Source organism: Mobula birostris, chromosome 1, assembly GCF_030028105.1.
Source record: "Mobula birostris isolate sMobBir1 chromosome 1, sMobBir1.hap1, whole genome shotgun sequence".
Classification (NCBI taxonomy): Eukaryota; Metazoa; Chordata; class Chondrichthyes; order Myliobatiformes; family Myliobatidae; genus Mobula; species Mobula birostris.
The window spans coordinates 34198614-34224781 of NC_092370.1; the positions used below are offsets into that span (position 1 = coordinate 34198614).

General features: G+C 41.1%; 1 protein-coding gene across 1 annotated transcript in view; it reads left to right on the forward strand.

Annotated features, from left to right (window-relative positions):
- Positions 1-26168, forward strand: part of trpa1b (transient receptor potential cation channel, subfamily A, member 1b) — a 111136-nt gene that overhangs the window by 16974 nt on the left and 67994 nt on the right. The window contains exons 4-6 of the mRNA XM_072243021.1: positions 4514-4621; positions 20021-20129; positions 20220-20365. Of these exons, the coding sequence (XP_072099122.1) occupies positions 4514-4621; positions 20021-20129; positions 20220-20365 (363 nt within the window). The remainder of the gene's footprint in view (positions 1-4513; positions 4622-20020; positions 20130-20219; positions 20366-26168) is intronic.

Sequence of the window (26168 nt, forward strand, 5' to 3'; positions counted from 1 at the left end):
GAGTGTGAGGTAAAGTGTTTATGTAAGACAGTATAATGTTACTGGTAATATTATAATGAAGCAAGCAGTAGTACAAATATGTGAAGCAATTATGTAATAAAAGTTGACAAGTGACGAGTGCAGGATGAGAGTGTGTCTGTGAGTTGGGGGGTGGGGGCATTCAGACAAGGTGTACATGAGTGCTGATGTGATGGAAGTGCAGGATTTGGGTCCTGTAACAGGCTGGATTAATCAGGACCAACTGTGTGAGTGTCTGGAAATGTAGTAATAAGCGTACAAGCGTAACAAAGTAACTTACGCCCAATTTATTATCATAAAATAGGTAGCACAAATAAACCACCCAAGTTACTACACAGCAAATCACAAACACTTCTGGCCTCCCCATTCCTTCACCACTCAGTGGATCCTGTCGGCTCATTTCTCATACTCTCAGAAATACTCTCATTTCTGACTTGCTCGTGAAACCACCCCTGAGCCCTGGGCACAAATCGTGATCCCAGTCTGGGTGAAGTCCAAAGAAAATTCAAAAAGCAGTCCAATATACAGTATTCACACGTGCAGAGCGACCATGAGGTAGAAAAACTCTTTGTTCTCGTCCATTAACACAGTCTGGTTTCTTTCATTCAAACAACACCTGTGTCCATTAACAGAGTATTTCAGCACACCTTCTTAAATCAATAATACATTTTAATGTAGCACACAACATTCCTTGGGCTTATAAAGCACATTAAAGTTTACACATATAAACGGTAAGTCTGAATCCAAAAAGGGTCCATGAAACCAGCTATCGAACTGCTTGACAGACATTCTCAGTGTTAACTCACCAACAGACATCAGTTAATAACAGACCTCACACGATACAAGATCAGAAAGAGTTAAGTGTCATTTGACTGGACAGACATTCATTCAGTGTCTTACAAAATCTAATATGCTACAGACCCTGATGAGTTGAAAAGGAACCCTGCAAATATTACCTGACAAACTACAGTCTCAAGCTGATGGATAGGAGATTATTAGAGTCTTGCATTATTAGTAGAAGTGACTGAGAGGAAGGTTGTCCCAGTGGTGAATGCAAGAGTAAGTAGAGTTGGAAAGGGAATGTGACTGATGAAAGATTCAATAAAGTAGCCCATGATTACAGCTTCCCTTCAAAAACAACTTCACTCAGTATGGTCTCATAAGAAATCTCATTAAAGGGATGAAATTAAATTTATTCTATTCAATTCAAATATATTCTATTCAAATGTATTTGCAAAATTCAGATGAGGAAAGAGATTAGGACAGCAACAGGGCAAATATGACTATTAGATGTTGATAGTTTTACCGATCAAATTGAGTCTGGACTTATTGAGTTAGAAAGAAACAAAAAAAAAATTGTTCTATTTACAATTGTCTCATATAGGTTCATAATAAGCAGTTCCATTTCTCAGTGTCATAAAGTTGATGGCTAAATTGCAGTAAACTGGATTTGAATTCATGTTTTTATCTGCCCCAAACACTAATTTTATGAACCTGATTACAACTGACATGATTTAAACACATCCATACACTTTACTTGAAAATCAAAAAAAAACTACAAATGAAATAAAAACAAGAAGGGCTGGAAATACTTAGCTTCTGAGGCAACATCAATTAACATTTCGGGTCAGTGATAATTCTGCTGAGTGGTTATTGATCTGAAACAATTGTTATATTTCTTTCTCCCTCTTAAGCTCTGACAAAGGAAATATAATGATGCCCAGATGCTCTAATCATATTACTGCTTCCTATTCGAATTGAGTTTGCCAATGTAGACTAAAATCAAACAATCTGCTGGCATGATTCTGCAAAACTGAGTTATGTTACTGAAAACCAACATTCTGAAGCGGAGCAATTTTGCTCACTCTTCTAGGTAATCTAGCACCATTGAAGAAAGATATATCCTCATTTTTCAGAGGGATTTTTGTGCTCCTAAGAGTTTATCTTTCCAACTGTAAAACTTCCCCAAATATCAGTAATGTTGCTATATGTAATAAATGGAATTTGAAGGTGTTTCTCTCCCTCTCAATTTCTCCTTCTGACAAAAAAAATTCCCTCCCCCTCCCCTCTTCCTCTGTTCCCCACTCTGGCCTTTTACTTCTTCTCACCTGTCTATCACTTCCTCCTTGGTCCCTTTCCCTATGGTCCACTTTTCTCTCAGATCAGATTCCTTCTTTTCCAGCCTTTGACAATTCCTACCTACCTGACTTCACATATCACCTTCCACTTAGCCTCCTTCCCTTCTCTACCTTGATAGAAGGAATGATTAAGCAATTCAATTTACTCCTGTTAATATCAAGAAGTGGCTGAGTGCTTTGTACACAGTAAGGTCAAGGCTCCATAGAATATCCTTCACTGTAGTACTGCAGACTTCTTCTCCAGCTCTATTAAGACTTCTAGCCATGCGCTGTGCTGTCACCGATTTCTAATTGATAATATAGGAAACACCCATTCTTGACAACCTGTTCAACTTGGATGAATGGAACCTACTCTGCAGCACTAGCAAAGTGATGATGTGTCACATTGACAATATTATCAAATGCCAACTGGTCACTATAAATTAGATCTCTCATGTTTTGAATTTGACTTGATCCATGCATGATTAAAAGAGTGAAGTTCTAGGGTTGAGCTGGAAACTGCTGTTGACATCTCAAATCAAGGAATTCATGTAAAGTTAAAGGCATTTGCTATCAGAGGAAAGACCCTCCACTGGTTGGAGTTGGATTTCATATATGTAAAGTAAGCTGATTGTGGCTTTGGGAGCCAATTATTGCTGGAGGAGTCGCTCATGGTACTATCCTGGAAACAGCTATCAGTCACTTCATCAATGTCCTTTTCTTTCCATCTGTGCGAGGAGTGGTGCCCCACACAGACTTCCAATCTGCGCCTTGTAAGGCATGAAAATGCCTGATGCAGGCCTCTCATGGTCTGAGTCGACATTCCCTCCCACTTCCATATAAGTTTAGAAATGAGGATGTTAACATTGTATTCAGTATCTTTGAAATTTTTCTGCTTGTGAAGAATTTTGTGACACAAGCAGCACATTTTAGACAACATTTATGCTTGAGTTAGAAGGTGACTAAACTTGGAGATGATTATTATGTGGCCCAATAAGATAGAGGCGATCACCTTGGTTTGATTTTGAGCAACATTAACATTATCCAGTTCACTGCTCTTAATATTCTGAGGGTTACAACTGGTCAAAATCTTAACAAGACCAACTACAGAAAAGCTGTGGTTAGGAGAGGAAATCTGAGGTTGGATTTCTTGGGCCAAATAACTCATCTCTTGACTCCCCCAAGTCTTTCCACCATCTAAAAAGGTATGTTAATAGTGTAATAGAGTATTGTTTTCTTTTCTGGGTACGTCTGTCTCCAGTATCACTTAAGACGTCTGATACAATACAATGCAACCTATATGGCTACATTCTTCAAACATTAATGTTATTCACCACCAGCACATTGTACACATCCACAATAAACACAATATCTATTTGCCCAGCCATTACCTATCACATCTCAATCATATGGCTTTTACAACCTAGAAGGAGTATTGATCCATTCTCTGCCACAATAGTTCCAGACTAACGGATCAATACTATCTTCTCAATGGCAATTAGAGGTGGAAAATAAATGTTAGTTTTCCCTCAAACCCCGCATTCCAAAAAAGAATAAAAAAAGTCCAATTTGTGCACCTCTGTTGTACGTAACTTGCAATTTTGAATTCTTCCTTTCACCACCCCACTATTGGTGGAACAATCAGTAGAAAACTGAAATATTCCTTGCAAAACAGTAATTCTAATAAGAATTATTTGGGTCCAGTTGAATTTAAATTTCTGTTTCACTACGTAGGATAGACCTTAAATTTGGATTACTGTGTATTATGGATGATAACAATCTGGAAATCTATTTTACAACTGCTTATAGTGCTGCTGGAGCTGACAGTCCCATGGGAAGATAGCTTGGAGGAGGCCTTTGAAAGGAAGCTCTCCAAGTACGCAGGACTGGTCAGCAACTGTCAGCAGGCTGGATGGAGAGCGAGGTGTCTCCCGGTGGAGGTTGGTTGTAGGGGATTCATAGCCCGTTCTTTAGTTAGAGCATTCAGCATTTTGGGCATCGAGGGAGAGAGGAAGAGGAGAGCCATCCGCAGTACCACCGATGCGGCAGAGAGGGCCTCAAGATGGCTGTGGCTCAAAAGAGGGGAGCCATGGAGTCATAAGTAGCTAGCCATCTGGACACCAGCTGGGGTCTGATCAGCCCCGGCTGGGTCACCTGGAGGAGGGTGTCTGATGTTGAAAGAGCCGAAACACCCGATGATTCCAGGAACATCACTGAAGATGTGTCCAGAAGCATCAGTAGATGTATGTACACAGCAGTGGGTAAGATGTTTAATGGGCCACATTACCAACTATTTACATTATTGTACTGTTGGGGTCTCCCCTTAAGTATTTTGTATATTGAAGTCCAATTAAATGATCTTATTAATTTCCCCTCAGACACTAGCCTCACAAAAAGCTACAGATCTGGACCTGGAAGGCGATCTTAATAATACACCAGTGATGTTAGCATGTTCGAGAGATAATTCAGAAGGATTGTCCATATTGGTATGTATCCTTATTGTTACCTACGCTATCTGTGTCTTTATAGACATGACTATCAAAATATAACAAAAGTAAATGAATTTCACTGTTTTTCAGTCTGTGATAATGTAAGCGATTTTTTTTTAAAAAGAAGTAATGCTTAGCTTTGAGAGGTGGATTTAAAGCTAAACCAGAAGATTCAGGCTTCTTCACTTAGAAGGACTGAGCTGCTGGAGAAGGCATTTGAGGCAGGTACAATAACAATATATAGGAGGCATTTAGATAAGTACAGTTATATGAATAAGAATGTTTCCAAGAATGCCAAGCACAGGCAAATTGAACTAGCTTAATGGGCATCTTGTCAGAATGGATAAATTAGGCTGAAGGGCCTTGTTCAGTTCTCTATTGCTCTCTGCCTCTGAATGTCTCCCAAACTATTTCCTGAAAGGTTCCCATGTAAATTGAATTTCTGTGATCTTAATGAAGTTTTCAAGGATTTAAACCACAATGTTATCTATGGTGGTGGTGGCATAGTATCGCAAGACCATGGATCTGCGCCTGGAAAGGTTCTCCAGGGCGCAGGCCTAGGCAAGGTTGTATGGAAGACCAGCAGTTGCCCATGCTGCAAGTCTCCCCTCTCCACGACACTGATGTTGTCCAAGGGAAGGGCATTAGGACCCATACAGCTTGGCACCAGTGTTGTTGCAGGAGTTACCAGAATGAGGTACCATAAAACCATAAGACATAGGAGCAGAATTACACCATTCAGCCCATTGAGTGTGCTCCACCATTCCATCATGGCTGATCCCAGATCCCACTCAACCCCATACACCTGCCTTCTTGCCAGATCCTTTGGCGTCCTGACTGATCCGAAAATTATCAACTTCCACCTTGAATATACCTATGGGCTTGGTCTCCACTGCAGTCTGTGGCAGAGCGTTCCACAGATCCACTACTCTCTGACTAGAAAAATTCCTCCTTACCTCTGTTCTAAAAGGTCGCCCCTCAATTTTGAGGCTGTGCCCTCTAGTTCTGGATGCCCCCACCATAGGATGCATCCTCTCCACACCCACCCTTTCGACATTTGGTAGGTTTCATGAGATCCCCATGCATTCTTTTAAATTCCAGTGAGTACAGGCCCAAAGCTGCCAAACGCTCCTCATATGTTAACCCCTTCTTTCCTGGAATCATCCACGTGAACCTCCTGTGGACTCTCTCCAATGACAACACACCCTTTCTGAGATATGGGGCCCAAAACTGTTTGTGATACTCCAAGTGCGGCCTGACTAGTGTCTTAAAGCCTCAGTATTTTCTCCTTGCTTTTATATTCTATTCTCCATGAAATAAATGCCAACATTGCATTTGCCTTCTTTACCATAGACTCAACCTGTTAATTAACCTTCTGGGAGTCTTGCACGAGGGCTCCTAAGTTCCTCACCACCTCTGATGTTTGAACCTTCTCCCCACTTAGCTAATAGTCTGCAATATTGTTCCGTTTACTAAAATACATTATCATACATTTCCCAACACTGTATTCTATCTGCCAGTTTTTGCCCATTCTTCTAACTCGTCCAAGTCGTGCAGCAATTGCATTGCTTCCTCAGCACTTCCTACCCCTCCACCTATCATTTGATAATTTCAGCTCTGCACCTCACCTCACGATGGTGGCAGTGTGATTTGTAAAGTGTTATGGACATGCTCTTTCCTGGGCTCAGTTTGAGTTAAGTTAAGATCCTGGGGTCAGTAATAGGAGAGTTGATTTGTGCCCATTCTGTGCCAGATATGATCTGGAAATATTGAACAGTCATTCAAAGTTAATAAAGTTAGAAAAAGTTCTGCACAAGCTTGCACTAATCTAATTGAAGATGAGAGAATAAAAACAATGTGGTATTATATACCCTGGGAAGGCAAGAGGTTTATTTTGGTAACAGTCTGTAGATTTCCCACAGACAGAAAAAAAAGTGTCAGTAAAACTGTTGTATTAAGGTCAGTTATTTCCTGACAAGATGGTAAATCACTAAGAAATTTCCATAAGTTATGACATTTTTTCTTGTAGTGGAATTATTTTTAGCAGTGGTTTTAAAAGCACTGGAGTCTTAAAATGGCATATGTGCTCCCAAATCTATAAGCACAATGAATTGTTGACCTTTAATGTACTCAAGATACACTCAGTGGCCACTCTATTAGGTACGCCTGCCTGTTAATGCAAATATCTAATCAAATTATCATGTGGCAGCTACTTAATGAATGAAATCATGCACATATGGTCAAGAGGTTCAGTTGTTTCAGACCAAACACCAGAATAGGGAAGAAATGTGATCGGTGATTTTAACCATCTTTGGTGCCAGAAATCTCAGAAAATACAAATCTCAAGGGATTTTTACATACAACATAGAATACAGAAACATAGAAATCTACAGCACATTACAGGCCCTTCAGCCCGCAATGTTGTGCTGACTATGTAGCCTGCTCTAGGTCTCTTAAAAGACCCCATTGTATCCACCTCTACCACCGTCACTAGCAATGCATTCCACGCACCTACCCACCATTCCCTGTACGAAAAACTTATCTTTAACATCCCCCTTGTACCTACTCCCAAGCACCTTAAAACTATACCCGCTCATGTTAGGCATTTCAGTCCTAGGAAAAAGCCTCTGGCTGTCCACATGACCAATGCCTCTCATCATCTTACACACCTCTATCAGGTCAGGTCACCTCTCATCCTCCTTTGCTCCAAGGAGAAAAGGCCAAGTTCATTCAACCTGTTCTCATAAGGCATGCTCTCCAATCCAGGCAATATCCTTGTAAATATCCTCTGCACTCTCTTTATAGTATCCACATCCTTCCTGTAGTGAGGTGACCAGATCTGAACACAGTACACTAAGTGAGGTCTATCTATGTTATGGTCTGGTCCGTAAGTACGCATTCTGGTTCGCGGTCAGGTCCATTGATCCTTGTTCCGGGTTTTCCTGTTTTCTCCCTTGTTCTGTTGGGTACCTTAATTGAGGCACCTGATTCTCATTTAGCTCTGGCACATAAAGACCTCTGCAAACCAGGGATTGTTTGCTGGACTGTTCCCCTTCCCTTCCTTCTGAAGCCTCGCCTGCATCCCCGTCAAGTTCAAACGCTGGAGTGAGACTGGAGCCTTGCCACGTCAAGATAAGGAAATATCTATCGTTGAGTTTGGAACTATCTCTTTGTGTCCCCGTGTTTAGTGTCTGTGTCAAAGAAGAGTCCCGGCCCTAGGCCCTGTTCCCAAGGAAGAGTCCTGACTCTGTGTTCTGTGTTCCTGTGTTCCAAGTTCCAAGCGCCATGTTCCAGTCCTGTCTAAGTCAAGGCTTTGTGATCTCGTCCAGTCCAGGATCCCCTCGTCCAGTCCAGGAGTCCCTTGGCAATTTACCTTGGCAGTTCCCTTGGCAAGTGTCCTCGGCAGTCATCCCAGCCCTGCGTCCTAGGAAGGGTCCCAGCCCTGCGCTCCAAGGAGGAGTCCTGGCTCCATACCCAAGAGCCTAACCAAGCCGAATCCAAGAGCTGAGCCAAATCTAGTTCAAGAGCCACGTCCTGCACTGAAGATTCCTCGCCTATCCCTGGAAATTCCCTGCCCAGCCCAGTGCTGGAGTTCCGTTGTCCTGTCCAGGAGTCTCTCATCCTGTCCAAGCCACGTCCAAGAACCTCGTCCTCTCCAAGCCACGTCTAAGAACCTCATCCTGTCCAGGAGAATCTCATCCAGTCCAAGCCACATCCTAGAATCTCGTCCTGTCCAAGTCAAGGTTTTGTGTTCTCGTCCTGTCCATGTGCCTCGTCCTGTAGCCTAGCCACGTCCAGTCCTGTAGCCATGTCTTGTCCTCCCCTCAATCCAGGGTCCGAGCCGGAGTCAAGACCCAGGTTCTGGGTCCCTGCCCAGTCTCTGGCTCGGAGTCTTAGCCCAGGCTCCTTGTTCCAAGTTCCTTGTCCTGTTCCTAGTACAAACGTTTGTACTTCAGTGTCTGTGTTTTGCATTTGGGTCTGCTTCTCAGCGCCCCCATATGACAAACTAAGGTCTTGCATAACTTTAACATTACCTCACGGCTCTTGAACTCAGTTCCACGGTTGATGAAGCCATCACACTATAAGCCTTCTTAACACAGTCAACCTGCGCAGCAGCTTTGAGTGTCCTATGGACATGGACTCCAAGATCTCGCTGATCCTCCACACTGCCAAGAGTCTTACCATTAATATTATATTCTGTCTTCAAATTTGACCTTCCAAAATGAACCACTTCACACTTATCTGGGTTGAACTCCACCTGCCACTTCTCAGCCCAGTTTTGCATCCTATTGATGTTGCACTGTAACCTCTGACAATCCTCCAGACTATCCACAACACCCCCAACTTTTGTGTCATCAGCAAACTTACTAATCCACCCTTCTACTTCCTCATCGAGGAATTTATAAAAATCACAAAGAGGAGGGGTCCCAGAACAGATCCTTGTGGAACACCACTGGTTACCTTCCTCCACACAGAATACGAACCATCTACAACCACCGTTTGCCTTCGGTAGGCAAGCCATTTCTGGATCTACAAAGCAAGGTCTCCTTGGATCCCATGTTTCCGAATGAGCCTTGCATGGGGAACCTTATCAAATGAATACAAACTACATCCACTGGTCTACCTTCATCAATGTGTCTCGTTACATCCTCAAAGAATTCAATCAGGCTCATAAGGCACGACCTGCCCTTGACAAAGCCATGCTGACTATCCGTTGTCAGATTTCTAGAATTTATAGAGAATGGTGCAAGAAACAGGAAAATATCCAGTGAGGCAGTTCTATGGGAGAAAACACCTTTGTTAATGAGAGAGGTCAGAGGAGAATGGCTGGACTGGTTCAAGCTGACAGGAAAACAATAGGAACTCAAGTAACCATACGTTAAACAGTGATGTGTAGAAGGGTAACTCTGAATGCTCAACACATCAAGCCTTGAAGTGGATGGGCTACAGCAGAGAAGACCCTGAACGTACACTCAGTGACTACTTTACTAGGTACAGAAGGTACCTAATAAACTGGTGACTGAGTGTAAGTTCTGTTTCTTAACTTTGAACTTATGGTATTCATGTAGTGCTTTCTTTCAGCATATTTTACAATATTAGAAATACTACATCCACTGCTAGCACCTGTATCAATTCTTAGGTACGGGATGTGGAATTGTAGCTTATTTTGTCATCTAGATTGCTGTGCTGATAAATTCCCACCATTGGTTGTGAGGTAATACCACAATTCCTAGCCTTTCCGCCTGTTCCAACTCTCCCCTCTGTTCTGATTCCCTGTATATAATTTCAGTAAAAGTGATATAATTTATTAGAAAGCAAAACGTATAATTACAAAATGGAGGTTCTATCGCTTTTGTGACTTGGTCAAATTATCTCTGTTTTCTATGTTCTTTTATTTTGAAGACAATATTCGACCATAGCACCTTAAGACAGAGGAGCAAAATTAGGCCATTTGGCCCATCGAGTCTCCTCTGCCATTTATCATTCCCCCTCAGCCCCAATCTCCCTGTATCCCTTCCCTTGACTTCTCCTTAATTTACTCTTGAGCTCCTTTGTTAATAGCCTTTGTGAAGCATAATGCTTTGTATGTCAGAATCCATTTGTGATACAGGATTATGTAGGTTGCATTAAGTATTTACAATTCTTTTGAACGCAACTTTCTTCAGCTGGGCTCAGTGAAAAAGCACAGCTTAAAACTTCCAAACCTATCACACCATATGCCCTGTGGTCAAAGAGTGAATCCAAATCAACAGTGTGGTCACAGAACATAGTACTGGTGACCCGAAACAGATCCTCAGATGCCCAATCAAATCAAGGTTGTATTAGAACATTGAATCCACAAAATCTTCCAGAAAAGTCATTCTTGAATATCAATGGATCTTCCTGAGAGAGCACTGCTTGTGTACTCCTTCTTGTTCTGACAGACAACTTTGTAGCAAAAGTCCCAATCTCTGCAGTGAGAAACCCAGCTGCCTAAATTTGAACGTAAAGAAGCTTCAGTGCCAAACTCTAAAGTCTGAATTAACTCATGGTGTATCCTGCTTCTTGAGGGTGGTATTAGTATATCATTGTCACAGTGAAAAGCTTTTGCTTGTGTGCCATCCAGATAGATCCATGCCATACATAAGTACGTTGAGGTAGTAAAATGAAAACAAAATGCAACATAGTGTTGCAGTGACAAAGAAATTGCAAGGGTCCCGGTGAAATAGATTCAGAGATCAAGAGTTCAACTTGAAGCAAATGAGAGATTTCTTCAGGAGTCTGATAACAGTAGGATAGAAGCTGTCCTTGACACTGGTGGAATCTCTTGTCTGACAGGAGTGGGGAGAAGAGAGAATGATTGGATGGGAGGGGTCCGTGATTATATTTGCTGCTTTCCTAAGGCAGCGGGTAAAATAGACTGAGTTAGTGGGGGGGAAGGTTGTTTTGTGTGATGGGCCTGACTGCATTTGTAACTCAGTCTTAGGTAGACTTGAGAGCCACTGATTAATGCCGTTTACATAAGGCAGTTCAAAGCTATCAGCCCGCTGATGTCTCCTTCATTGGAATGCTCCCCACTTTTACTAGCGTCCCTCAAGGAGTTAAGATTTGTTGCAGCTCAGAAACTTCCTGTGCTCTTTTCTATTCCTTAACTTCCAGTGACTGACGACTTTTTAAATGTTTAATGTCTTAGCTTCATTAATAATTTATCTTCAAACACTGCCTTCTAGCCATTCTCTTTGTATATCTTAATTAATTTTATGATCACCTTAAATTTGTAGATATTTTTGACAAGTGTAAATGATCTATTATTACTCAATTAATCATTATACTTTGCAATCCCGAGGGCATTTGTCAGGAGCACATTTACTAAACTCAATAAACCCAGCTTTACTGTTCCTTTTGCTTTTATATCTTTACTGTAAGGCAATACTTTAAATTGAATATGACTTCTGAGTTTATAATTAAAATTCTTCTCTTTCCTTTGGACAATCATATCCTCATGATTGAAATATTGATCTACTTTTCTTTTAAAATGAACAATACTTTCCACCGAAACTATTTCCTGCACCTATACACACTAACTCTTTTTACAATATGTTTTCCTAAACATACTCCTGCTGTTCAGTGAATATTAGAAATTGATGAATATGTGGCATTGATAACAGAAAATAGTTTCAAGATTCAAACAAGGCTTTGTTCATTATTTTCAGCCATGTTTAATTCCATGGACATATTGTAGGCATGGAACATTTCAGTATTATGAACTGTGAAGGGAATTTTGCAGGGTATAACAAGGCTGGTGAAATGGGCAGATGTTTGGTAGATGAAGTTTAATGCAGAAGATGTAAGGTGATGCATGTTGGAAGAAAGATTGTGTAGAGGCAAAACAGGATAAAATATTCTAAAAGAGGTACATGAATAGAGGGACCTGGGATCTATGGATACGCAAGTCATGAAAAGTGACAGGGGTGGTTGAGAAAGTAGTAAAGAACTCTGGGCCTTAATAATAGTCATAGAGCACAATTACAGGGAAATCATGAGGAGTCCATACAAAGGACATGATGAAAGGCCAGTCTTGTTGTTGGTAGGATCAAGCCGTGAGCGGTCATGATAAAAGGATGGGGAATTATGTGGCTTGAGAAAAAGCAATTCTTACGCAGCATATGGCTAGAATCTGAAATGAGCTACCTTCACATATGGTGGAAGCTAAGGATGTAGCAGGAATTAGACAGTTGTCCTGGGAGAGAGCCAGCATGGACTTAATGGGGCCAAATGACTATCAATTTACCTCCCTATCACCCTCTCCGGCTTTAAGTACATGCTCTTCCCGTGCATACTACTTTTCACATGACTAAATCAAACCATTGATCAACAGATGTCCAATAGAAAGCTATGATCATCTCTGTTCTTTACATTACTTTTCTTTGCTCTTATTCTTTCAGATCACTTTAATATACATTAGAATTATATACGTGATTCTTTAAATGGCAAAGTCATGAATTTTAAGACACTGTGTAACCTTGTTCTGGGCTATGATGTCAGTTCTAAAAATTTACTTCTCTGTGACTGTTATGGTCTGCCTCTTAAACTGATGAACCCTTGGCTTCATTTTGGCAGCAAATTTTGATGTAGTGTTCCTCATATCCTTCATTATGATGCATTTATTAAAAACAGAAGAGCACTAGCACGTATGTTGGATTCGTAAAATATCACGGAAGGATTATAATGCAGTTATAGAATTATTTTCAATACTTCCTTGGAAGAGATCAATGTTTTCTGAAAATCCTTGCAGCCCTTTAAATTCTTACTGCACTGACAATTGCCCAATCTAAAAATAGTCACTTTCTCATGATCACAAAACGTCTTGCCAAAGAACAGATTTGAATATCCAAAAAGAAAGACTAATGAAAATTCAGCCTGCAATTTAACCCTAGACAGTTCTTGCTGGAACCACTATATATATGAGTATCATATATATAGTTCGTATACACTCCAGTAGCCAATTTATTAGGTACAGCTATACCCCTGCTTGGTAACGCAAATACCTAATCAGCCAATCATGTTGCAGCAACTCAATGCATAAGAGCATGCAGACATGGTCAAGAGGTTCAGTTCAACACCTCATATACCGTCTACGTAGTCTCCAGCCCCTTGGTATGAACATAGAATTCTCCAACTTCCGGTAATTCCCTCCCCCTCCCTTCCTCTATCCCTATGTCACTCTGCCCCCTCCCCCAGCTGCCTATCACCTCCCTCATGGTTCCGCCCCCTTCTACTATCCATTGTGTTTTCCCCTATTCCTCCTTCACCTTTCCTGCCTATCACCTCCCTGCCTCCCCTCCCCCACCCCTTTATCTTTCCCCTTACTGGTTTTTCACCTGGAACCTACCAGCCTTCTCCTTCCCGCCCTCCCCCCACCTTCTTTATAGGGCCTCTGTTCTGGCCCGAAACATCGACTCATCGTTTCCACGGATGCTGCCCGACCTGCTGAGTTCTTCCAGCATGTTGTGAGTGTTGCCAAGAGGTTCAGTTGTTGTTCAGACCAAAAATCTAAATGGGGAAGAAAAGTGGTCTAAAACATGAGAAAATCTGCAGATGCTGGAAATCCGAGTAACGCACAAAAATGCTGGAGGAACTCAGCAGGCCAGGCAGCATCTATGGAAAAGAGTACACAGGTGACGTCTCGGGCAGAGATCCTTCATCAGATCTGGGGTCTAAAAGTGATCTAATTGATTTGACCATAGAATATGCATTGGTGCCATAAGGGTTGGCTTGAGTAGCTCAGAAACTGCTGATCTCCTGGGATTTTCACACACAACAGTCTCTAGAGTTCACAGAGAATGGTGCGAACAACAAAAAATATCCAGTGAGCAGCAATTCTGTGGGCGAAAATGCCTTATTAATGAGAGAGGTCAGAGGAGGTTGGCCAGACTGGTTCAAGATGTCAGGAAGGCAACATTAACTCAAATAACCACACATTAGATTAGATTAGATTATGAGGACACTCAGTCCTCGTTTATTGTCATTTAGAACTGCCTGCATTAAAAAATGATACAATGTTCCTCCAGTATGATATTACAGAAACACAAGACAGACCAAGACTAAAACTGACAAAAGCCACATAATTATAACACAGTTCAAAGCAATACTGTAATTTGATAAGAGCAGGACATGGGCACGGTAAAAAAATGTCTCAAAGTCCCGATAGCCCCAACATCTCACGCAGACGGTAGAAGGAAGAAACTCTCCCTGCCTTGAACCTCCAGCGCCGCAAACTTGCCGATGCAGCATCCTGGAAGCACCTGACCACAGTCTGACTCTGAGTCTGTTCGAAAACTTCGAGCCTCCGACCAGCCCTCCGACACTGAGCACCAAGTACCATCTCTGCCTAGCGCTTCGACCTTGGACCCAGCTGCTGAGCAACAGGCAAAGCCGAGGATTCGGGGCCTTTCCCTCCGGAGATTTCGGATCACACAGTAGCAGCGGCAGCAAAGCAGGCATTTCAGAAGTTTCACCAGATGTTCCTCCGTTCTCTCACGTCTGCCTCCATCAAATCAGAATTGTGCACGACCTCCTACTTGACAGATTACAGATATTCATCACCAGAGAGGCCACGCACGTAGCAGTAGGGTACAGAAGAGCATCTCTAAACATGTTAAACTTTGAAATGGCTAGAGCAGCAGAAGACCACACTGGGCTCCATTCCTGTACCTAAAAGGTGGCCACCGAGTATGCTGTATATAAAATCCGCTATTCAGGTTGGAAGCTCCTTAGAACTTGTGTTTACAGAAACACTCCTTATAAGGATAAAGAAATATCATTGGGTGTATGTTATAGACCTCCTAATGCTAATGGTGATTTTAATAAGCAACTATCAAAATATTAAAAAAGCAAGTTCTGAAGTAACGTATTAGTTATGAATGACTTTAATTTCCCATATTAAAGTGGGAGAGCCCAGTGACTAATGAATTAAGCGAAAGTGAATTCATTGAGTTATTGAATGATTGTTATTTAACCCAGTATGTTAATGCACCAACAAGATGGGAGGCCCATCTAGATTTGATATCCTGTCACAATCAGGATAGAATTTTGAGTACAGATTGTTGATTCTTTAGGAACAAGTGATCATAAAATTGTTAGCTTTGAAGTGTTTTAGGAGTTTATCAGTGAAAATCAAAGCCATTAAATTGAATTTCAGAAAGGGAAAGTTTCTGCAGATGCGGCAAGGACTTCAGAAGGTAATCTGGAAGCAATGGCTTGATGTTGAATTGGTTGAGGAACAATGGGGTCGACTTCAACAGGTTATATATGCAGTGCAGGAAATGTTCATGCCCAAGGTTGGCAGAAGCAAGAAAAACAATAGGTCAACTACATAGATGAATAAAGATATACATAAAAATTATTGAAGAAATATCAGCTATATAAAGAATACAAAAAATAGTAATCATGTTAACTGTAGGGCATATGAAAACCTGAGAGCTATCATCAGTGTTGGGCTCAGTGGAGTTCAAGTCTAGAGATGTTCTCATTAAGCTGTATAATGCGCTTGTGAGGCCACACTTTGAGTACTGTGTACAGCAGTGTACATATTTTGTGAGGATGTGAAGGCACTGGAAAGAGTTCAGAGAAGGGTGACGAGACTCATTCCAGGTCTGCAGGGTATGAGCTCTGAAGAAAGATTGAAAGAATTAAATCTTTTTAGCCTAAGTAGATGTAGAATGAGAGGAGAACATAATAGAAGTGTTCAAAATCACTAAGGGTAAAATTAAGGTGGCTGCTGGCTGCTTCTTCAAAATTAACCTTCACCAAAGACACACGGCCATAGGTGGAAACTGGCTCAGTGGAGATTTCAGACTAACATCAGGACGCATTTCTTTACACAGTGAGTTGTGGACACATGGAACAAACTATCTAGTTGTGTAGTTGAGAGTAGTACCTTAGAGACTTTTAAATCTAAATTTGATAGTTATTTCAACAGACTAGGTGAATAGGAATTTGGCAAGTTCTGTTGGGCCGAATGGTCAGTTCTTGTCAAAAACTTTCTAATGTTCTACATGCTGACACATCCTAGATAGACTTGGGCTTCTTTTCTTGAAACTGCTTCCTTCTATTTGTCCACTCTTTCCTGTCCCCTATAGGTCTTTTCTCATTTAATGTTCAAATAGAGTCACAGAGAAGTACAGCACAGAAACAGGTCCTTCAGCTCATCCAGTCCATGTTGAATGCATTTAAGCTACAAACTCCAATCGACCTACACCGGGACCATAGCCCTCCATATCCCTGCTATCCACTAAATCCATTAAATAAGTCTATTATTTGCCTTATTTTCATTACATGGTTATTAGAAGGGTCATATTTTGCATGGAGGTCAGTGACCAGAGGTGTGCCTCAGGGATCTGTTCTGGGACCCTTACTCTTCGTGATATTTATAAATGACCTGGATGAGGAAGTGGAGGGATGGGTTAGTAAGTCTGCAGATGACACAAAGGTTGGAGGTGTTGTGGATAGTGTGGAGGGCTGTCAGAGGTTGCAGCGGGACATCGATAGGGTGCAAAACTGGGCTGAGAAGTGGCAGATGGAGTTCAACCCAGATAAGTGTGAGGTGGTTCATTTTGGTAGGTCAAATATGATGGCAGAATGTAGTATTAATGGTAAGACTCTTGGCAGTGTGGAGGATCAGAGGGATCTTGGGGTCTGAGTTCACAGGACGCTCAAAGCAGCTGCGCTGGTTGACTCTGTGGTTAAGAAGGCATACAGTATATTGGCCTTCATCAATTGTGGAATTGAATTTAGGATCTGAGAGGTAATGTTGCAGCTATATAGGACCCTGGTCAGACCCCACTTGGAGTACTGTGCTCAGTTCTGGTCGCCTCACTACAGGAAGGATGTGGAAACCACAGAAAGGGTGCAGAGGGGATTTACAAGGATGTTACCTGGATTGGGGAGCATGCCTTATGAAAACAGGTTGAATGAACTCGGCCTTTTCTCCTTGGAGCAACGGAGGATGAGAGGTGACCTGATAGAGGTATATAAGATGATGAGAAGCATTGATTGTGTGGATAGTCAGAGGCTTTTTCCCAGGGATGAAATGGCTGCCACAAGAGGACACAGGTTTAAGGTGCTGGGGTGTAGGTACAGAGGAGATGTTAGGGGTAAGTTTTTTATGCAGAGAGTGGTGAGTGTGTGGAATGGGCTGCCGGCAAGGGTGGTGGAGGCAGATACGATAGGGTCTTTTAAGAGACTTTTGGATAGGTACATGGAGCTTAGAAAAATAGAGGGCTATGGGTAACCCTAGTAATTCTAAGGTAGGGACATGTTCGGCACAACTTTGTGGGCTGAAGGGCCTGTATTGTGCTGTAGGTTTTCTATGTTTTCTGTATTTCTGTTAGTTAGCCTTAAGGGAATTAAGGGTTCTAGGGTAAAGGTAAGTAGGTGGACATGAGCCATGGTCAGATCAGCCATGATTTTATTGAATGGCGGAGCAGGCTCAATGGGCCAGATGACCTATTTCTTATGTTATGTTCTTAATATATATCTTCCTGACATTTCCTGCTGTAACATCATAGAGAAAGTTTGTCACCTATGTAGCATATACTTTGGTGGCAAGAACTGTATTACAAATAGTTGCTTCCAAGAACCATTTGCTTCAGTTTAATACCCACATGACAGATATAACTTGTGATATGAATGCATATACAGCAGGTCTTATTTTCATCAAGCCATAAAAAAATCTGTTTCCTATGTTTGTGAGCACTCTATACTGAATTAACAAGTTGCAGGCGCTTACAGACCCCAGCTGATTTGGTAGCACTCTGATCACTGAGGCAGAAACTCTATGGCATGTTCCAGTCCTGCTCTTGAGACTGAAGTACAACATGATTCATTACTGATGAAGAACTGCTTTAACAGATGTGCGGATGATAAACACAAGGGATTCTGTAGATGCTGGAAATATTGACTGTTTATTCATTTCCATAGATGCCTGACCTGCAGACTTCCTCCAGCATTTTGTGTGTGTTGCTTTAGATATGCAGATGAGGTGACTAACTGTGTCCCAATGTACTCTCCCATGTGGAAATTTTGGAGAGGAGCTCAGTGTTAACCTTGGCACACTAGCCAAAATTAGCCTCTAAATTGACATCACTAATGTAATTATTTGAAGGTGATTGTCAATTGTTGGGAGCTTCAATCTGAAATGCTGAAATCTGAAATCTGAATTTTCACTATTCACAGATGCTGCCTGATCTGCTGTGTATGTTTCAATATTTTCTTTGTTATTGTGTGTGGAGGTTTGTTATGTGAAATTGACTCTGGTGTCTCTTACATTGCAACACTGATTCATTAGGTTTAAGGTGCCATGCTAAATCCTGTGGTCCTGATAGGTGTTATAAAATCCAGATGATTTCCTGAAAATTACCTTCTGTCACATCATTAATCAGATTAATAATCAGGGAAATCATCAACAGCGAGTTTTGCCTCTGGATCCGACCTAGGAGTTACCAAAACTGGAATTATCTTACACCCTGCTGATTTGTTCTTTGGACAAGGTTTAAGGGAAATACTTATTTTTTAAGAAGATCACATTATTGCTGAGAGATTTGAAAGGTCAATTCTCTGATCTCATTTGTACTTTATATGGAAGCTATGTACCTGTTCTCTATCTGCTTTGTATCCTGTGTTGTGGGTTTCATATGTTTATTATGGTAACTGGCCACATGAGTGGGGCGTGGTAAAGGCAAAGGGAAGAAGTTACGTATCCTTGCTTATTTCAAAGCAGTTTGTGGTTTGGGACTGGCAGAGGTCGTATTTTTTGCTGACCCCTTAGTATTGCTGAGTAATGCTTAGCTTACATGGCTATGATTAAGTTCATCGCTTCAAGATTGTATGTTTGCTAGTTACTAATAAAGGATCGAATAAAGGATTCAACTCTTTGGACCAATCATTTCACTGGAGCTAGCGGTGCGTCATGCGAGTATAACAACTTGGTAGCAGTTGCAGGGTAATGACAACTGTTTTGTTTTGGTTTTGCCGCTATACTTCATTTAATTCTCTTTTTACATCATGGTTTATCTGAATGATTAACAAGGAAGGAATAATATTGTTTTAAAGGTGCACATAATCCAAATGACAAGTTCACCATACTGACTTCCTTCATGTGAAAAAGGACTGTTAGGTTAATAAAAGTGAATAAATGAATGCAACTGTTAAAACAATGAATGTACACATTGAAAAGGCCAGCAGACTTACACCCTCTAGCTACAACACAAATTTCTTAGATAAATATTTCATATTTAAATTGAGTCCAACTTGAAAGGAAGGTCTGGTAATTTAGAACTCTCTGCCCACCTTTAGATTTTAGCTTCCAGTCTAGGATTAACATGTTTTGTTAGGTATGTTCACCAAGGTTGCTGGAGCCAACATGGTAATTGGAGGTTACCATGGCTGGCCATGATATAACTGAAAGGTAGTGGAACTTCAAATGTGAAATAAAACCAGAAAACGCTGGAAATACGCAGCAAGTCTGGCATCATCTGTGGAAAGAGTTAACATTTCGTGTCAGAGGCTTTTTTTCAGAACCTTAGTGTAAACAGTTTTCTTATTTTTTGCACAGCTTGCTAAAAGTTAGAGAAACTGGACTTGCAAAATATAGCCAAAATATACTAAAGCTGATCTTGCTGATCTGTGTCCTATAAAATCTAGCATTCATATCAGAAGAAATATTATTAGCAACTAATTTGGACTAACCTGTATTTAAGACTAATGTTCTAAATCAGTGCCACAAAACTCTATGTGATGTTTAACTCAATTCCTATTGCTATGAAACTGGTTGTTAGGAGCAGTGCTCAGATTTATGTATCTAAATCATGTTTTCTGGAACCATAGTAAATTAACCGCTTGATTACCTTTTACAAGCTTAAGCATGGAGCATTGTTATGCAAAGAGAATAGACTGGGTCGTTTACCTATTCATGAAGCTGCATTTTCAGGAGCAACCAAGACATTGGAAATAATAATTCAGAAAGGTTGGTAAAAATGTTATTATAGAAGCATTTGCCTTTACTGCTTTAACTACTGAATGTAAGCAGCGACTCACATGCTATTTGTTTTTCAAGGTGAGGAACATGGTTACTCTCGTGAAAAACATACTAATTGTCTTGATAAAGGACTGCATACTCCTCTTCATTTGGCTTTACTTGGTGGAAAAATTGAGACGATTAAAACCTGCATTGAAAATGGAGCAAAAATTGATTTACAAGAGGTATGTGTGAACCAAATGAGGAGTAATGTGAACAAAACCTAAAAATAAATGTATGTTATGAGTAGGAAAAAGAAATCCTAATTGAGCAGATCAACCATCAATATTTGAACTAGCATGCAATGTTTGAAGGATAACTCTTCATTAGAACCAGGACGCTCGACAATACGTATTTCACAAGCTGAAACTCATCTTTTATGATTTGTATTGCTCTTGGTGATTTTTTTTCTAAATATTAAGAATCAGATATAAAGAATCAATGTTTGTAAGAACAAGAGGAAACATGAAGTTAATCCAGCAAAAACAATAAATTTAATTGACAGCTGCAGGAAATAAGACAAATGGAGATAAATAACATTGGACAACAGTCCTCAATTTGCTTCCTGAATACTTTTGGGTGCTTTTGTTGGATTTATCTCATTGAAACCTTTCGAATGTTGAAAGCCTAGACAGAGTAGATGTGGAAAGGATGTTCCCCATAGTGGGTGAGTCTAGGAAAAGAGGGCGCAGCCACAGAATAGAGGGACGCCCTTTCAAAACAAAGGTGCAGAGAAATTTCTTCAGCCAAAGGGTGGTGAATTTGTGGAATTTGTTGCCACGTGCGGCCATGGAGGCCAGGTCATTGGGTGTATTTAAGGCAAAGGTGGATAAATTCTTGATTGGACATGGCATCAAAGGTCACGGGGAGAAGGCCGGGAACTAGGGCTAAGGAGGAGATAGAAAAAAAGGATCGGCCATGATTGAATGGTGGAGCAGACTCGATGGGCCAGATGGCCTAATTCTGCTCTTCTGTCTTATGATCTTATGGTCTTATGGATTTTGGGTTGCTAGTTATGAAAATCACCAGGAAATTTCCCTATCATGCATCCTTTTTTAAAAATCACCTATAATTATTATTTCAGTTCATAATTCAAGTCAAAATAACTGATGCCAAAATTAAGGAAAACATTTTTGTTGGTCCACAAATCAATCAGGTCATCAATGACAGGCAGTTCAAAGAACATCTAGTGGGGCTGGAGAAAATCACATTTAAGGCATTCAAGGATGTTGATGAAAATGCTCTTGGCAACTAGAGAGCACCAAACTACATGCAGCTGGTTGACAACATGCTTCAAGCATACAAAACCATGAAGTGCAACATGTCAGTAAAGATTAAGTCCTTAAGATATAGCAGCAGAATTAGGCCATTCAGCCCATCAAGTCCTCTCTGCCATTCCATCATGGCTGATCCTGGAACCCATTCAACCCCACACACCTGCCTTCTTGCCAGATCCTTTTATGCCTGACCAATCAGGAAGCTATCAATTTCCACCTTAAGTATACCCACGGACTTGGTCTCCAGTGCAGTCTGTGGCAGAGCATTCCACAGATTCACCACTCCCTGGCTAAAAAAATTCCTCCTTACCTCAGTTCTAAAAGGTTGCCCAGCAATTTTGAGGCTGAGCCCTCTAGTTCTGGATACCCCACCATAGGAAACATCCTCTCCACATGCACCCTAAGTGGTCCTTTCAACATTCGGTAGGATTCAAGAGATACCCCCCCCCCGCCCCATCCATTCTTCTAAATTTCTGTAACTACAGGCCCAAAACTGCCAAATGCCCCTCATATGTTAACTCCTTCTTTCCCACAATCATCCCTGTGAACCTCCTGTGGACGCTCTCCAAAGACAACACCTCCTTTCTGAGATATGGGGCCCAAAATTGCTGACAATACTCCAAGTACGGCCTGACTAGTGTCTTATAAGGCCTCAGCATTTTTTCCTTGCTTTTATCTTCTATTCCCCTTGAAATAAATGCCAACATTGCATTTGCCTTCTTTACCACAGACTCAACCTGCAAATTAACCTTCTGAGAGTCTTGCATGAGGACTCCTAAGTTCCTCTGCTCCTCTGATGTTTGAATCTTCTCCCCATTTAGATAATAGTCTGCACTATTGTTCCTTTTACCAAAATGTATTATCATACATTTCCCAACACTGATTTCCATCTGCCACTTATTTGCCTATTCTTCCAATTTGTCTAAGTCCTGTTGTGTTGCCACAAAGCTATCAATTCCATTATCTAAATCGTTGACAAATAATGTGAAATGCAATGGTCCTAACACAGATCCCTGAGGAACACCACTAGTCACGGCAGCCAACCAGAAAAGGCCCACTTTATTCCCACTCGCTGCCTCTTGTCTGTCAGTCATTCCTCTAGCCATTCTATTATCTTTCCTGTCACGCCACAGGAGTTTTTCTTGTTAAGCAGCCTCATGTGTGGCACCTTATCAAATGCCTCCTGAAAATCAAGTAAATGACATCCACTGCCTCTCCTTTGGCCACCCTGCTTGTTACTTCCTCGAAGAACTCAAACAGATTTGTCAGGCAAGATTTCCCTAGGCAGAAACCATGCTGACTTTGACTTATTTTATCATTAGTCTCCAAGTACACCCAAACCTCATCCTTAATAATAGACTTTCCCAAGCTAACTGGCCTATAATTTCCTTTCTTTTGCCTTCCTCCCTTCCTAAAGAGTGTAGTGTCATTTGCAATCTTCCAGGCCTCTGGGACCATATGAGAATCAAGAGATTCTTGAAAGATCACGACCGATGCATCCGTTATCTCTTCAGCGACCACTCTCAGGACTCTGGGATATAGTCCACCTGGTCCAGGTGACTTATCCACCTTAAGACCTTAAGTGGCCCAACACTTTTTCCTTTGTAATAGCAATGACATTCACTTCCGCTCCCTGACACTCACAGACCTCTGAAACTCAGCTAGTGCCTTCCACAGTGAAGACAGATGCAAAGTACCAATTAATTCATCTGCCATTTCTTTGTCCACTATTACTACCTCACCAACATCACTTTCCAGTGGTCCAATATCAATTCTCACCTCCCGTTTATTCTTTATAACTGAAAAACTTTTAACATCCTGCTTTATAATATCCGCTAGTTTGCCCTCATATTTCATATTTTCCCTTCTTATAGCTTTTTTAGTTGCCTTTTGTTGGATTTTAAAAGCTTCCCAATCATCCAACTTCCCACTCGCTTTTGCTACCTTATATTCCCTTTCCTTGGCATTTATGCATTCCTTAACTTCCATTGTCAGCCACGGTTACCTACCCCTGCCATTTGTGAACAACTTCCTCTGTGGGACAGATCTATCCTGTGGCTTGTGACCTACTCCCACAAACTTCAACCACCTCTGCTCTGTCGTCATCCTTGCCAGTATCCTCCTCCAATCCAGCTGGGCAAGCTGCTCTCTCATGCCTCTCCAATTCCATTCATTCCATTGCGATACTGATGCATGCGACTTGTGCTCCTTCCTCTCAACTTGCAGTATCAATTATGATCACTGCCTCATAAGAGTTCCTTTATATCATGCTCCCTAATAAGATCTGGGTTATTACACAGCATCCAATCTTAAGATAACCTTTCCGTGAATAGGCTCAAGCACAAGCTGCTCTAAAAAGCCATCTCATAGGTATTCAACAAATTCCTTCTCTTGTGATCTGACACCAACCTGATTTTCCCAATCCCTTTGCATATTGATCTCCCCTGTTACAACTGTGACACATCCTTTCCAGCTCCCTTTGCAACTTCAACCCCACATCTCGGCCATTATTTGGAGCGTATATATGATTCCTATAATGTTTTTTAACCCTTGCAGTTTCTTAATTCCACCCACAAAGATTCAATATTCTTTGACCCTATGTCACCTCCTTCTACCAACAGAGCCACAGCACCCCCTATGCCTTCCTGCCTGTCCTTTCGATACAAAGTATATCCTTTGATGTTGAGCTCTCAACTATGGCCTTCTTTCAGCCATGATTGAGTGATGTCCACAACATCATACCGATCAATCTCAAATTGCGTCGCAAGTTTGTCCACCTTATTCCAAGTGCTATGCGCATTTGAATACAACACTTTCAGTCCTGTGTTCTTTGCCCTTTTGAATTTTGCCACCTCATTCTACTCCTATCCTCACTGTCGTGTGGCACAGGCAGAAATCCCGAGATCACTACTCTTGACGTCCTGCTTCTCAGCTTCATTCCTAGTTCCCTGTATTCTGTTTTCAGGATCTCCTCCCCTTTTCTACCCATGTTGCTGGTACGAATATGTACCACAACTTATTGCTGCTCATTCTCCCTTTTCAGGATATTGTGGATACGTTCAGAAACATTGTAGACACTGGCACCTGGGAAGCAAACTACCATCCATGTTTCTTTTTCGTATCCACTTAATCGTCTATCTATCTCCTTAACTATAGAGTCCTCTGTTACTGCCTCCATCCTCTTCAGTTCCCTACACTTCCGAGCCATGGGGCCAGACTCAATGCCAGAGGCACAGCTGCAGTTGCTTCATCCAGCTAGGTCATCTCCCCCAACAGTACTCAAAATGAAGTGCTCAATGTTGAGGGGGACAGCCAAAGGGGTGCTCTTCACTATCTGACTTCCTCCCCTCTCTCCCCTGACAATCGCCCATTTATCTGTCTCCTGTAGTCTTGAGTGATCACCTCCCTGTATCTCCCGTCTACTATCTCTTCACTTTCCTTAACAAGCCGAAGGTCATCGAGCTGCAGCTCCAGTTCCTTAACACATCTCTAAAGAGCTGCAGCTCGATGCACCTGGTGCAGATGTGGCCATTGATTCATTTTCTGCATTCCCATTTGGACTTCTTCCCTGCAAGTCGCCGCACTATCAGTGATGAGAATAGTGCAGGGTTTCACCAGAAGATTGTGGTCATGGAGAAATGGTATCAGGGCAACTGGAATCCATCAGTGCTGGCTGATTATTGTTGGACACTTAAGCGAGAAGTCTCAGGTTCTGAGCACAAATGAAAAACATATTTAGCTTAGCTGTACAATTACAAAGTGTCAGCATTGTTATGCAATTAAATGCATTAAATTCAATAAAAGTTAATTTCTTTTTTATCCAAATTCCTATGTGATGCAAGTATTCTAAAATTACATTTGTGTTCAGCTTCAAGTGGTCTATCATAAACAAAGCATTTCTGAGGAAGCAACACTTCCAAAAAAAATTGTTGTCCGGTGTAATCAACAAAGATTTATGAATGAGAGAAAATGCAAGATTATGAAATTTAATTTCATACAGTACATGTATTACTCCAAATTTGCCACAATTGTAAAATTGTGGCATAATCCTGTTTTTATGGATAAGGTGTGTTTATACATCAACGTTAAGCCAGCTGAAGGAGAACAGTTATAAGGAATATCCTGAGTTATCTGTTAAGTGTAGACTGTAATGTAACTGTGGGGAAGAGTGCATCAATTAGTGTAATAGAAGTGCAAGAGGAAATTTCAATGAAACACTTCTCCAGAAAGACCCCAGATACATACATAACTGTTAGTCCTCTTACACGATAGCACATTAATTGCTTGTGATAGGGAAAAACCTGGAAGATGGAGAGAGAAACTGATTAATCTTATTATTCAACATGTTTCGCATGGGAACCTATACAAAAGTGTGGCAATTGTGCAAGAGAAAGTTTCCCAGAAAAGTGGGTAATATTCCTTTCCTGAATGGTGTTCATATTACTGGTCAGAAAACACCATGTGATAGAAAAATTGCTTTAATGAAGGAATGTGAAAATTCCACTGGAGTGGAAAAGCTTGTATAAAAATATTATTAGATGAAGATTGATTAGGGCTCGAAATAAATATGAAGAAATATGAAGGAGATATTTCAAAGAATATGGAATTTGAAGGTGTGTTGTGCAAATTATATAATCACAGTTCCTAGAAACATTTCAAAATTGATTAATAGCTTTTGAAGTAAGATGACAAGAGGGTCACAAAATAAGTA